Genomic DNA, 15,625 nt, shown 5'->3' with positions numbered 1-15,625 from the left:
AACACTATTGTGAATGTGAACAAAACAGATGTTTATTGCAATTATAGCCGAACACGGTTATTACGAACTATAAAAAATAACTTTTTAAAACCATTGATTATAGTTAATTAAATATCAATGGCTTAATATAAAGTTAAAAAAAATTGTAAAATAAACAAAAAATATTTACAACAGGTTTAAATAAAATATTATTAGCCCTTGCATTATTAAGGATATTTAATAATGCAATGATATTGTACATTTTCTTTTCTATGAGTTCGTTTTAAACTTATTGGACTGTATTTGTTTTAATTTTTTTTACGCCGGTTTGTATACGCAAATTTTTTATTTATTTATTTGCAAAACATTTAATTGCAACAATAAGAACCAAAAAATGTCCACTAAGGAAGTAAAAGCTTTGCTGAAGGGAGTACGAGAAGCTATAAGCGCTGAAAAATATAAAGATGCTGTTAAAATGTGTGAAGTGAGTTGCCGAAACCGATTAAGTTAATTTCTATTTATTTTTTTTCTTTGTTCTTCCCCGTAATAGGAAGTTTTAAAGGCCGAGCCCAATAGTTACATGGGACATCTGCTAATGGGTGCCGCATATCAAAGCTGGAATAAGCAGGAGGCTGCTAAATATTTACGTAAAGCTATTGAATATTGTGCACCTCAACAGCCAACTGTTGCTTTGCATGGCCTGTCGAATTGTGCGCCGACTGAGGAGCTGCCAAAAATTTTAGAACAATTAATAGAACTAGTGCCGTAAGTTAAAACATTTAGCTTTGTTTGCATCGAAAATGTCGCAGTGAATCATTACCACATACTACCACATACTGATTTAATTGTTAAAGATAGATACATAGTTATACTAATTTCGATTTTTGTTATTCTTAATTTCCAGCGACAAACAATTGGATTATCTAGAGAAACTGTTCACCATTGCGTCCAATAGTAAAGTAGCTCAAGAATCTTTTAATATCTTTAGACGCCTAGCAGTAAAATCTCAAGATGATGAAAAGAAAACTATTTTATTGAAATATTTAGGTCGTATTTGGATACAACATAATTTACCAGTGGAGGCTGGTGATGAACAATTGGTAAATTTTATACTAACATTTTTTTGCACAAATTAAATAATCTTCTTTTAGTATAAATCTTCTTTAGAATCTATACTATTGGATGCTTCCTCAGACGTTTATTTGTCGGCTTCTAAACGTTTTATAAAGTTATTATTTAAACAAGACGATTTAAACCTGTGTTTGGAACGTGCTTGCAACTTGATTGAATTCTATCCTGAAGATATATACGCTTACGAGTGGATTTGCAAGATCTATTGTGAACATTATAACTTTTCGAAAAAAGATTGCCTTGAGAGTTTAAAAAATCCTATAGATTTTTATGCCACAAAATTATTGGAATTAAATGGAGAATCAAGTTTAGGCTGGTTGGTGAAAGCAATTGATCTTTATAATTCAGAAAAATTTGTGGCAGCAAGAGATATTTTGTACAAAGTGCAAAAAATACAACCCAACTATGAGGTGGCAATTAAATTGTTGGCTTTTGCCGAAATGCAATTGGAAGCGTATGGTTTAGCCGAGGAGTTATGGTGTCAACTTAAAGCAAATGATAGCCAGGAACATGCTATTTGTCTTTCGCACAGCGAAGAAAAGTCGAAATTAAATGAAGCTGTAACGATATTAAAAGCCAAGGAATTAACTATGGAAATAAAGCAAGCTTTAGCAAGGTAGTGGTTAAAAATAAAACAAAAAAAAATAAAATTTAAAACGTATTTCTTAGGTGTTATTACAAATTAGAAGACAATGAAAGACTTCAGAGTTTAGAACTGGATGCATTAAGCAAAGCTGAATTTTTACTGTAAGTTACATAGCTTAAATATTATTACAATATAATATAATAATTTCATTACAGTTCTCCCTCTGAAGCTATTGAATACATACAATCATCTGTTACAGATTTAGATAGCTATTACGTTTTGTTTTTAATGGGAAAATGCTATTATGAAGTACAAAATTATAACAATGCCTTAACCTCTATTTTAAAAGCTACTCGTTTAAAACCATATAGTTCTGAATGTTTTTATTATTTGGGTAGAATTTATTTTGCTACAAATGATATAGTACGTTCAAGAAAATGCTTTGAAAAAAATGTTACACTTAATCCATTAAATGAGAAAGCTGTGGAAAATCTATCTGTTATATATCAGCAATTGGAAGAAGAGGTAATTAGCTATTGATATAAATAAACCAAAAATTAAAAATTTATTTTTGATTTTATATTTTAGGATTTAAATTTATCATTGCTTGTGAACACTTTAAAATATCTAAAAAACTCGGAAAGATCTAAACATATACACTATAAGCTGGGCTTACATTATCTAAATGTCCAGAGGTGTGATGAGGTAATTTTCAATTAATTTTCAAATAAATGCATATTTTCCTTTCAGCATTTAAAAACGCAATCAATTGTTGTTTTCAATAAATGTAATATGAACAAACTATTTATTTAAACTTTCAAAATCATAGGCAATACAGTCATTCCGCACAGCTATTAAACATGATGTAACCTGCATGATATATTGGGAATCCTTAGGTGATGCTTATGCCGAAAGAGGTTCATACAACTCAGCCATACGTGTATTTCAAAAAATTCTTGAAATGCAACCCGATAACTTATACGCCAAGTTACAAATTGCCCTAATGAAGACAACGATACGCATGTTTACGGAGGCCATACAAGATTTTGATAATTTACTTAAAGACAATGAAAACTATTTGCCAGCTTTAAAGGGGGCAGCCGAAGCCCACATTGGATTGTCAAATAACTTAAAGTTAGAAAATCTATTTGGCAGAGCTAAATATCATTTACAAATGGCCATCAATATGCTGCAAAGGTGAAAATTTGTTAAAAATATTAATGGGTTTTCTTAACATTTAGAAAATGTTTATTTTTAGATGCTTTTTAAATCCTGAACATTTAAGTATGGTTTGGCTGTGGCGTTTAGCGGCCAACGTTTTTGTAGCTACTGCTCAAATGCCTGAATCATTAGCAAATCTGGATGTTAGTGGTAAATTAGCTAAACGCGATACAGATATAGCTTGTTTGACACGCAAAGACTTGTTAAATTTGGCTCTAAGGTAGGAAAATTACAAGATGTCTAAGGAATATGTAAAATTACTGATGATAATCTTAAATATTGTAGATTTTATACTTGTGCTTTAAAAATTAAACAAAATACTTATTTGTGGTATGAATTGGCGCTATGCGCTTACTATTCAGCTGACTATATGCCCGAGGATGCCAAAATTCATTTAGAAATGGCTACGAAAGCCTGCCAAATGGCCATTAAGGAACAAACAAATAGATGGCATAATTGGAATTTATTAGGTGTTATAAGTTTGCACTCTGGTGGGTAATAAAATAGTACTGTAAATTATAAATATTTAAACAAATTTTTTTTTTTAAAGTTATAGATAATTTGCCTTTGGCTCAACATTGTTTTATACAAGCCCTGAACATAGAGCGTAAATCATATACAACTTGGACAAATTTGGGAGTTTTATATTTAAAACTTAATGAAATAAAATTGGCCAATCTGGCCTTTCAAAGAGCCCAACAATCTTCACCAGTATATCCCAATGCATGGATTGGTCAAGCTATGATTGCTGAAGCTATATTGGAGGAGATAGAAGCTGTTGATTTATTCCGCCATTGTCAACAATTTGAGTTCCATGCCGAATCTTCCCTGGGCTATGCCCATTGGATTTGTCATATTCTATCGGACAAGAAAAAATATCAATTGCCGCACTATAAATATGCCATTGAGACCATGTATGCTGATACAGTTGCATTGGATGCCATCAATTGGTATAATATATTAGAAGAAAATAATCCCTCACCTTCGGCCTACTCATTTCAAGGTTTTCTAAGCGAACGTCAAAAATTATATAGACCGGCGCTTAAGGCGTACGCAATGGCTGCCGAAAACTGTGCTCCTGGTGCGGAGCGTGATCTTTTGTATACAAATTTGGGCTATGTACATCTAAAACTCAATGAGCCCACTGAAGCCATTAATGCTTTCAATAAGGTCACACATGCTTCATTTAAACCTATTATAGGTTTAGCTTTGGCCTATTTTAAAGCCGGTCAACATCAAGAATCGTATTCGGTTTATAGTTCGGTGCTGAAGAGTGTTGCCGGTATTGAGGATGATAAAGCATCACGCATTTTGGTGGCCATGGCATCAATGGTTTATGCATTTCAGGGTGAAGCCGATACAAAGACTATTTTATATCAGTGGTGAGTCATTATTATACTCGAAGGAATTTCGATTCCGGAGCAAATTTGTTTTTAAAAATCCCTTAAAAATTTAAAACAAATTGATTACATTTATTAATTTTAAGTTTCTTAATATAAATTCCAATTTTAGCATACTCCTTAAAGATTCTCCCATACAAGCCTTGTACTCTGCCTGTGCTTTGGGCATTCTACATCACGACAATCAATTGTCAGAGACCATATTGATAGAGTTAAAGAAATACGAGAATTCTGAACAGCATGCTGCCCATATTGCCTTCCTAACGGCACAATATTATAAAGCAAATGTAAGTTAAACATATTTTTTATAGATTCTATTACAAAATTACAAGCATTTAATTATTTTTGTGCATAATAGCAACAACCTCGCAAAGCTCTGGCATATCTAATGACGCGTGTTCATATTTTCCCACAATGTGCCGAGTTGCGTAAAGTTTTGGCCAGTTTCCTATTGGATAATTATGGTCATAAACGTCAATATTATAATGCCACCAGTCAAATAGCTTTAAGTGCCATTTCATTGGTGCATGGCAGTAAAACGAAAAAGTAAGTTCCTATTTTTATGTTTAAAGGAAAGTGTTTTATTTGTTTTGATTTTTTGTTTACATTTTGTTTTTATGTACAGAAGCAATTGTATTGAGGACTCGGAAACTTTATTAATTGCCAGCAAAGCTCTACAGCCGGTGGATACACAACGTTCTTTAAAACTTATACAACGAGCTATATTATTGCATCCTTCGAATAAGAATGCTTGGAATGCTTTATTAAAAGTTCATTAAGTGATAAAATCAAGATATTTTTTTATTCAAATTATTTTTTTTGGCAAAAGAATAAAAAAAATTAATATATTTAAAAATATATCAGCTAACTTTTAATTTAAAGAAAACAAATATGGTTGTCAGAAATTTTGGTTTAGCAAAAAATAAAAATTTAGCAAAATTGTTCATAACATAAACCATATAAGCGGAGTTCACCATCAGGTGAGAATAGTTAGCAACATTGCAAATACAAACATCCACTGCAATAAAATACATACACAAAAAAGGTGCACAATTTTGTATCGTGCAAAATTTCAAATTTATGCACGTGTTGTAGGGTATATGTTAAAAAGAAAATGCCATTGTTGTTGTTCAAAGTATTATTATAATAAACAATTTAGTGACAAATTTTTTAAGAATTACATCAAAAAGAGACTTTAATTTATAAAGTTGAATGATTTTGTTGTAGTTGTTGAAGTCTTTTATCACTATTCTCCTAGTGGTTGCAGTGTTGATTCCTTTTTAGTCCTTTGTTTTCCTTAATATATGTAAATATGTTTTATACAAGACAATCATACACATGCATACAAGGGTGGCCCCAAAAATGTTTTCGATATTCCAAACTAAAATTAAAGTTTACTTCTTTTTAAGGTTTAATCCTCAAAAGGTTAGGTTTATTACAAAATTTCTTGTCAAATTGTATCTTTAGATGTTCGTTTGATATCCTAGCAAACATAGAGAAAATTAAACAATTTACTTAAAAATCAACATTTATTAAAAATAAAACGAATAATTTAAACAAATTTAAATAGAACAATTAAGAGAGCTATATTCGGCTGTGCCGAATCTTATACACCCTTCACCAAATTATATTTTAAAATAAAAATGTTTTTTTAAATTTGTTTAAACATTTTTCTTTGTTTTTAAATTTTTTTTTAAAAAACTTTCCAATTTTTTTTTTTAAATGACAGAAAAATTTTTTGATGAAAAATTTTGTTTCCCGATTTTGACCCATTGTTGGTCCAACTTACTATAGCTGTATATACATCGTTGCAATGGACTTTGAAATATCTATCATTAGATATCAATATTGTCTATATTAATGACTTAGTTATCCAGATATAGATAAAAAATAGCCCAAAAATCGAGGTTGTCCCGGTTTTTTCCTTATATCTCAGGCATTTTTTGGGTCAATTTTGTAGATTTTTAATAGCAACCGAGCTGAAAGAATTCCCCATGTATTGATATATGAATCATGTATATAAATTATTTGGGGGCTACGGAAATTTGATTTCAACATACAGACGGACATGGCTATATCGATTTTGCTATCTATAACGATCCAGAATATATATACTTTGTGGGGTCGCAAATGAAAAATGTAGAAATTACAAACGGAATCACAAACTTATACATAATATGTATATATGTACATTAGAGTGCTCCAAAAAAATTGTTCTATGTATTGTAGAAACACATTGTGTAAAATATTAGGATGATAGGATAACGTTAACTGGTGGCGCAACGACGCTGAAGTTTTGAGGTGCATTTACAAGGGGAAAATATGCAATTTTTTCAGTTTTTGTAAAAATTTTGCCATTAAATAATGACTTTTACAATTTAATTTAAAAGAATCGAAATGTGTACGTAATTGTAATAAGATATAAAAGACAAAAATTGGTGAAAAAATGTTAAAGTTATTAAAAAATCGCCAGGCCATTAACGTGTCTCAGGCCACTAGAACAAGAAATTTATGAACTAAATTAACATATTTTGAGAAATATTAAAATAAAAGCTTATTTTTACTTAAAATATATCCATATTTACTTGTATATGAGTTTTTGTCCTCGTAGGATACCGTTAACCTATTCGCAGGTATGACCAGGAATAAAAATGTGAAAAAAGTATGTCAATACCTCCTATAGTTTTTCCGTACCTGCGATATAAATTTTGCGATTTTCGAGAAAAACTAATTTTTTGGCCATATTTTGGGGAATGACCAGAATTTCCTTACTGTAATGATTTTTAAGTAAAAGCTATTCAGAATAATATAGTCCAGGTAATTTTAAATATAGTCTGAAAGTTTTACTAAAATCGAAAAACTTTAACCCTTAAATCGTGAAGGTCAAAGGTCAATTTTTTTAATATTTGAAATTTCTCATGGAAAGATAGCGAAATATTATATATTTTTGGGCCGATTTTGATGAAACTTAAGAAAAATATAAAATGAAGTCTAGTATTCACAATAACAGTACAAAAATGGAAATTAACCCTTAAGAGTACTTGAAAATTCTGAAATTTGTTTAACAAAATCTTTAAAAATTTGAAAATGGAGTTTTGAAATTGCCGTTAAAACATTTTTATTTTTTTGGTCATACCTGCGAATCGGTTAACGGTTTCCTACGAAGAAAAAAACTCATATAGAAGTAAATATGGATATATTATAAGTAAAAATGAGCTTTTATTTTAATATATCTCAAAATATGTAAATTTTTTTCCTACATTTCATGTTCTAGTGGCCTGGGGAATTTTTAATAATTTTAAAATTTTTTTACCAATTTCAGTTTTTTATGTCTCATTAGATCGAGATTTACATGCACATTTCTATTATTTTAAATTAAATTGCAAAAGTAAGATTTTAATGACAAAATTTATACAAAAACTGACAAAAATTTATTTTTTTCCCCTTGTATATGCACCTTAAAACTTCAGAGGCCTTGCCCCTAATCCCAACCGATTTACCTAACATTTTTTCAGGATGATTTTTTTTACCAATGTTCACCAAACTAGGGGGTGAGAATGGCAAAAATCCAACTTTCGACTATTAAGGGCCACCTTAATCTACATCACTGCCGCATAGTTCTGGGGGCTGTCCCCAAACTAGTGATTTTACCTACCATTTAGTGCCAGTACTGGTCAAAACAATGCCTGGAATGAGAAAAACAGTAACTACTAAAACAATTTAAACTAACTACACTCAGGACTACTTAGGGGCAAAAAAAATAGACGTTGGATTAACATAAATTTCTCTTTGCATTACATACATGTCAAATGACCTAAATATATTGTTACGTTTTAACCTTTTAAAAACTAAGGTTTATTTCCTTTAATTAAACCGGACAATTTTGACTGCAAATAAAAGCAGTTTAGTAGTTTAAAATTTGTAACAACTCTTTATTTATTTAAATTTATACAACAACACTATAAATACCCAGCAGTTAAGCAAGTAGTCAATGTATCCCTTAAAGACAGTAATTGTCACAAATGTCTTATCACTTGGCTAACTCCAATTTATATATTTTGGTCATTTGACACGTGTGTGCACTTTGTAGTGCAGAGAGAAGACAATTGGTTACTTTATACATCCCAAGTAATCTAGCGTGAAGACAATTGACACTTAAGTGTCTCTAAGTAATCTAGAGTGTAGTCAATTTAAACGTTTTGTGAGTAATTCGTACAAACTGGTTTTATACAAATTGTGTTGATATAATTCTCATACAGTTTATTTTTATTTTTGCTTAAGTATCTGGTATCCCATGTAACATAGCATGAAGTCAATAGTCACTTTAGTGTCTCTTAGTAACCTATGGAGAAGTCACTTTATACTTTTTTTTTTGTACTGCACTTTATTTTACCCACCAGAAGCGTTGACTACTTTCGATCAGCTATCAGATAGTCACATTGTATCAAAAGAGTCAATTGAACCCCTACTTAGGACATGTACGTGTTAAAATAACTATTCAAGTAGCTGATCAAGTAACCAGTTACAACGCTAGTAAGGTAACTGACGCTATGTAACCAGTATGTGAATCTAATGCGTTGCCTACTTTGGACCAGCTATTGGACAGTCCCATTGTAATCAAAAATAGGCAATTGACCCCCTGCCTGGGATATGACCGTGTTAAAATGACTAGTCACGTGGCTATCGAAGTAACTAGCTCCCACCCTAAAGGATGGGTAAAATCACTAGTTCGGTACTGTCTCCTCGAACTGCTGGGTAGTCACTCAGTGTTTTAATACACGTTTATAAATTCGTAGAAATACACACACACTTTATAATGTACAAGTATACACTGACAATGCAGTTGATGTCTTTACTTAACAATACATCAAATTAGAATCAATCACTACTGCAACCTCACTCACTAATTATACCGCATCTGAGTAGCCTAGATTGCTCTTAACGGTCAAAACTCGTATATTCGAATTGTAGAGCTTTCGATGTTAATGTAAGCAGGTTAAATATTTAGTGTTGCCATACTTATAAACAATGCTAATAACTGCATTCTACTGATGGACATGTTTATAAACATGATGAATTATGCAGGTAGTCGTTACAGACCGTTAAATTCAAATCGCTATTGCAAATTCGTAACAATATATCCAAATGAAATTGAGAATTTCCATTTTAAATTGAGAAAATTTCAAATGAAATTGGGAATTTCCATTTTAAATTGAGAAAATTTCAAATGAAATTGGGAATTTCCATTTTAAATTAGGAAAATTCCAAATGAAATTGAAAAATTCCATTTCAAATTGAGAAAATTTCAAATGTAATTCAGAATTTCAATCTGAAATTGAGAAAATTCCAATTGAAATTGAGAAATTCCATTTTAAATTGAGAAAATTCCAATTGAAATTGAGAATTTTCATTTGAAATTGAGAAAATTCCAAATGAAATTGGGAAAATTTTATTTTACTCTAAATAAATCAATATTATAATATACATTAAACAAAAAAAACATATGTACACAGTCTTATTGATCAACTGGCATATCTTGCAATTCCAAAGCGCTTTGGTGGAATGATGTTGTATGTTGTATAGCTCTACTGCAATCTCCAGTAGTTATACAGTACTTGGAATCGTTAATTAATTCTTGAAGATATAAAATCCTCTGCTCTCCTACATTAGGAGGATTTACGGTTGGTATATTCATACTTGACTTCACAATACTTTTGATTTTGGACCAAATTATTTTGGTCCCCTTGGTGGCAAGGGGCATTGTCACATACCAAAACGAGTTCAGATAACTGATTACCCAACTCTTGCTATCAACACTTTTGATCTATTCGTTTGTGCTTTCGGCAGTGAACGAACCTCTGCGACTATCCATTTGAATAATGCCTGCGGTACCAATTGCACCTATCAGGTGGATGTCGGGGCCACGGGAAGTAAGTACGAAAGAACTGTTCGGGATCCAACACAAGACCAACCATGTTTTCTACGACAAAATAAATTGAAATTAGTCTTTCTATCCAGATCACCACATCTGATATAATGGCTAATTTTGTTTTTTTAGTTTAAAACAATTTATATAATGTTTCTCAATTTTATTTAGAATTTTCCCAATTTCATTTAGAATTTTCTCAATTTCAATTGGAATTTTCCTAATTTCATTTGTAATTTTTTAAATTTCAATTTGAATTTCACAATTTCATTTGGAATTTTCTAAATTTAAAATTGAATTTCTCAATTTCATTTGGAATTTTCTAAATTTCAAATGGAAATTCTCAATTTCAATTGGAATTTTTTCAATTTAAAATGGAAATTCTCAATTTCATTTGGAATTTTCTCAATTTCAATGGAAAATGGTGTAGTAATGAGTGAAAAGTCTTATCTAAAATGGGTACATATTCACTATCAAAACTATAGGGCGTAAATAAAAATTTGTGTTGACTTTTGTAAACCTTGTTCATAGTTATGTAAATTTGAATAATTTTTTTGCTATTGTTTTGTTATTGTCCTCGAACGAGTATATAGTTTTATTAAACAATAAAATGCATATTTTTATACTCTTCACCATGAGTGCTGAATACCCTGCATACAAGTTTGTCATTCCGTTTGCAATTTCCACAATTTTTGTGGATCGTTATAGACAGCGGAGTTCATATAACTATGTCTGTCTGTTGAAATCAACTTTAGCCCCCCAAATAACTTTCAAACATGATTGATACATTAATCTATCGTCTATAGTACTGATTCGGTTGCTATTTAAATTCTGCAAAAATCATACCACAAAATAATGATGTCATATTAAAGGTATTTCCAAGCATAATTTGGTGAAGGGTATTTAAGCTTCGGCACTACCTACCGTATTTAGAATACTCTAACTTGTTTTTACAACAATTTATTTGTATGTAAATATGTTGGTGTATTATATGTATTTGAGAGTTTTGTTGTTATTTTAAATCACTAACAATATTTGCTATTCCGAATTTTTGATAAAAGATTCAACTCTTAACTTTATTGTTATAAAGTCTCTTGTCATTGTTGTTGTGCATTCATAAGTTGCAAATATTTTGTTTTAAATAGAGTCTGCTGTCAGTTTGGTTTTATACATAGTTACATATTTTATTCATATTTTATATTTGATATTTGTGAAGTTTTGACAAAACAACTTAAGTGGAATTTTGAAATTTTTTAGCAAAGCGAAAAAGCGATCGATTACACTATGCAACAAATGAAGACTTTTGGAAAAACACAAGATCATGACAGTATAGGTTCAACTCTACTACCAAAGGGTAGTAAAACCCTATACTCAGTTTGTCCATTTTGGTGACCAATTTTTTTTTATGGGCCCCCAAAGTTTCTGAAAATCAGTGGGGTCTCTAAAAAAGGTGTCATCAGTTTTTGGTTAACAGCTAATTCAGACCTTGTGATACGGCTTAACTTTATATGGTAATAATATAGCTAAGAGTCCGCCAAATAAATTTTGTTGAAATTTGTTTCCAAAAAATAGCTTTTTCGTGCACTTTTGTTGAAAAAATATAGGAAGAAAAAAATTTTTTTTTACTTTTTTTAGAATAACTTCCAGGGACTCCTAATTTTTCAATAACAATATTTTGTAAATTTGTATCTACGGTAAATCTGAATAACTCTTGTGAACATATCAATGCAATCCGAACATATCTAGGCATTCTAAATAGCTGTCAAAAATCACTTTGTAGCTTAAAAATTTTAATTTTTTACTATTTTTTGACTCTAAAACGAACATTTTTTTGTTAAAAATGTATGTTCGAGGTTATACTTCTCTATTGTGCTGGAATAACGAAGAATGGGCAAATCATTATCGGTATGATCCGGGCGCATCACTTTATCCAATCTTGATCACGCAAGACCGGCTTGATGCAAGATATGAAAAAACATCAACATTTTTGAAAGTCTGCAAGGTTTGTGGAGCTTCTGAAGAGTAAATATAATCTTTTTATATAAGTTTTTGATATCGGTGGAAACATTATGACTTGGAGATTGACATTTTAGTGAAATGAATAAATGTTGGGTTTTTTCGGACGTATTTTACCTTAAAATCTAACTATATTATAAAATGGTGATTTTCCATCAAGAAAAATAAAAACTTCGAATTAATGTAAAATTTTAATAGTTACAGACATCACAATAAAATTTGGAAGTAATATAGATCTAAATGTTCTTAAGTCAATGGCATCACTAATGTTGCCATTCTTTGTTTTCAAACATCGAAATTCCTAAAACGGGGAAAATGTGTTCCAAAAACTGAGTTTTTTTAAGAAAATAGCCCACTTTGACGTTATTTACAGAAGGATAGTAAAAACATTTTGCATATATATAAACAATATATAGGGCTATACAAATATGACGAGCTTTTGAGGATCGGTGCTTTGCGTTTTTAGAATTTTTTACTCAAACCTAAAATTTTGTTTCAAAATTGGCCAAGTTTGTATAGGGCTGGGGGGTACAATGTCCGCTTAAGTTAGTAAAATTTTACTTTATACGTTTTTGCATTAAGTTCTCTTTCCAGATCATAAAAAAATGTATATAGCCACGAAGAAAATTAGTTTTTTATAAAAGAAAAAATATGGGGACTTTTTTGGGAAAAAACTTAAAAAACACACGCATACAAAGTTGAAATATATAAAAAGAAGCTTCAACTTTGGATGCGTGTAACTTGTTAAGTACGAAATAATTGTTATCAGGTTTATTTAATTTTCTTTAGAATTTTATCGCGAATATACGTCGTATATAAAAAACAAATTTCGACCTTTCGTAGGCCCATCATATATAAAATACAAAAAAAAGATCGAGCAAAATTTAAAAAAAATTAAACTTAAATATCTCTTGAACTAAAAGAGATACCTGCAGATAAAAGCATATTTTTGTAGACCTTCTCAAGGACTATCTACATTTTAAATTTCAGCTCATTCGGATCATAAATGGCTTTTTGGCGATTTTTTTTTTTAAATGTGTGACATTGAAGGTCCACTCACTGATCCCCATTCCGAACACCTAAGCCGAGTAAATAATACAGCACAACATAGAAGTGTGGACTTGATCATACTATTTTAACAAAAAATCTTTGTTTTAGCGAAAAAAATAGTAAAAACGAAAATGGTTAAGGTACAAAGTGATCTTTATGTGCTATTTAGAGTGACTAGACACGTTCAGAATGCATTGATATGTTCTCAAGAGTTGTTCAATTTTACCGTAGTTACAACTTTGCTAAATATTGTTAGTGAAAAATTAGGAGACCCTGGAAGTTATTCCAAAAAAAGTAAAAAAAAAATTTTTTCTTCCTATATTTTTTAAACAAAAGTGCACGAAAAAGCTATTTTATGAAGAAAAATTGTAACAAAATTTATTTGGCGGAATCTTAGCTTTATTATTGCCATATAAAGTTAAGTCATATCACAAAGTCTGAATTAGCTGTTAACAAAAAACTGATGACACCTTTTTTAGAGGCCCAACTGATTTTCAGAAACTTTGGGGGCCCATAAAAAAAAAACGGTCACCAAAATGGACAAACTGAGTATAGGGTTTTACTACCCTTTGGTAGTAGAGTCGAACCTATATAGTCATGATCGTGTGTTTTTTTCACTGTTGCACTGTGTTATTATTTTATTAAGAATTTCGAAAGGACAAATAATATAAATATTTATCGATCAATTCAACAGTTTTTACGATCTTTTGAAAAATTTTAAAATTCCACTTAAGTTGTTTTGTCAAAAATTCACAGATATGTATTTAATTTTATTATATTTAGTTTGAAAAATTTTTAAATACATGCAAAACACAAATTCATGTAAAATATTAGTAGTTCCCCGAATGATGTATTTATTAGGGTGTTCGAATTATTCGATTTTTCTCTTGTTCGAATAAAACGAATAATTCGAATAAGAGATTTTAACTTGTTCGAATAATTCGATCACACGTTTAAAATTAATCGAATTATTCGAATAATTTAAATTTTTTTAAAAAAGTAAAGAATGAAGTTTTGATGTCGGTTTTTTAATATTTTATTGTTAAAGAAAAGCAAAAAATAACGTTAAGTTAACAATTCAAGTATTGATAATGTTAAAAAACATTCGAAAGCAAAGTCCATCATTAAATTTTCATCAACAATATTCTGATCAGATTAACTAGTAAATTAATTATTCAATTCATCTAAATTATTTATAACAAATTGTATTATACCCTCAAGTTCTATCAGGGTTCCTAATCTTTGCTTAATCAAATTGTCTTAGGGAATTACACAAATCTGTCCAAAGTTTGATATCATTGTCAGTGAACGTGGCTAATTTGAAGTCAGGCAGTGCAAGATTGACGCATTTACGCAAAAAGTTTATTACCATATTAGACAAAGATGTTCAACGATGTTCAAAATCATGTATAAGACGAACTCCATGCTTTTCTTGCAGCAAAACGTTAGTTTGCAATATTTGTGTTCATCATTCGATTTATTAAATATTTTGCAACACTTACCTACGCGGTTAATAACAACACTTATATACATATATTTTAAGATCATGGCCTTTGTCTATTCCAACGTTATCATTATAAATGTCATCCTCAATATCACTTTCGACGACCGTTTCAAAATCACATTCTCCATCACATTCAACTCCACATTAATCTAAGTTAATATTTTGATTATTAATTGCGATTCTTCTAATATTTCGCCAGCTACATAACAAATACTTTATTCCGTACCTTTTATTTTCATTGGTTCAAGTCCTAAGTTAAAAATGTTGAATGATTTGTTTTTAGAATTGTAACTTCTTGCAGCAATATTTATATATTTATAGAAGAAGCTATAACACTCATCTCATTCACAGTGATCGAAAGTCCCTTTGTCTTTAGTTATTTGTCGAATTTCAGAAACATTAAAATTTTTGTGAGTCATTTTTACTTATTTAAATTTGAAATTAAGAAAAATTGTAAGAAATTTAATAAATTTAAATATATATGAACATTTATTCGTTTTATTCGATTATTCTACATAAAATTGTTCGAATTATTCGTTATTCGAAAATGGCCATTTTTAAATTGTTCGAATAATTGAACGATCATTAGTCGAATGAATACCCTAGTATTTATCTATCTATTGTATTTATGTGTCCCACATATACTTTGTATGAGCATTATTTAATAAAACTATCACTCATACGCCTTAGACAAATTCAAGTCATAAGCATAGATTACAATATACATATGTACATAAAAGCGATACTGATAGACAAAAACTTTAGTCTTACAACAACAAAACACCAGGGCGGGTCAATAAGTCCGAGACTTT

General features: G+C 30.1%; 1 protein-coding gene across 1 annotated transcript; it reads left to right on the top strand.

Moving 5' to 3' along the window:
• Positions 1-322: 322 nt before the first annotated feature.
• LOC135960895 (tetratricopeptide repeat protein 37) lies at positions 323-5,131 on the top strand. Its single transcript, XM_065512296.1, has 14 exons — positions 323-463; positions 530-744; positions 884-1,079; positions 1,131-1,726; positions 1,780-1,857; positions 1,912-2,221; positions 2,285-2,401; positions 2,526-2,893; positions 2,955-3,137; positions 3,203-3,408; positions 3,468-4,299; positions 4,430-4,604; positions 4,676-4,863; positions 4,943-5,131. The coding sequence occupies exons 1-14, from the start codon at positions 374-376 to the stop codon at positions 5,094-5,096; spliced, it is 3,708 nt and encodes a 1,235-aa protein (XP_065368368.1). The 5' UTR covers positions 323-373; the 3' UTR covers positions 5,097-5,131.
• The last annotated feature ends 10,494 nt before the right edge of the window (positions 5,132-15,625 follow it).

The sequence above is a fragment of the Calliphora vicina genome, chromosome 5, assembly GCF_958450345.1.
Source record: "Calliphora vicina chromosome 5, idCalVici1.1, whole genome shotgun sequence".
Lineage (NCBI taxonomy): Eukaryota > Metazoa > Arthropoda > Insecta > Diptera > Calliphoridae > Calliphora > Calliphora vicina.
Note: the sequence above shows the minus strand (reverse complement) of the source record. Positions and strands in the feature narration are given on the sequence as shown.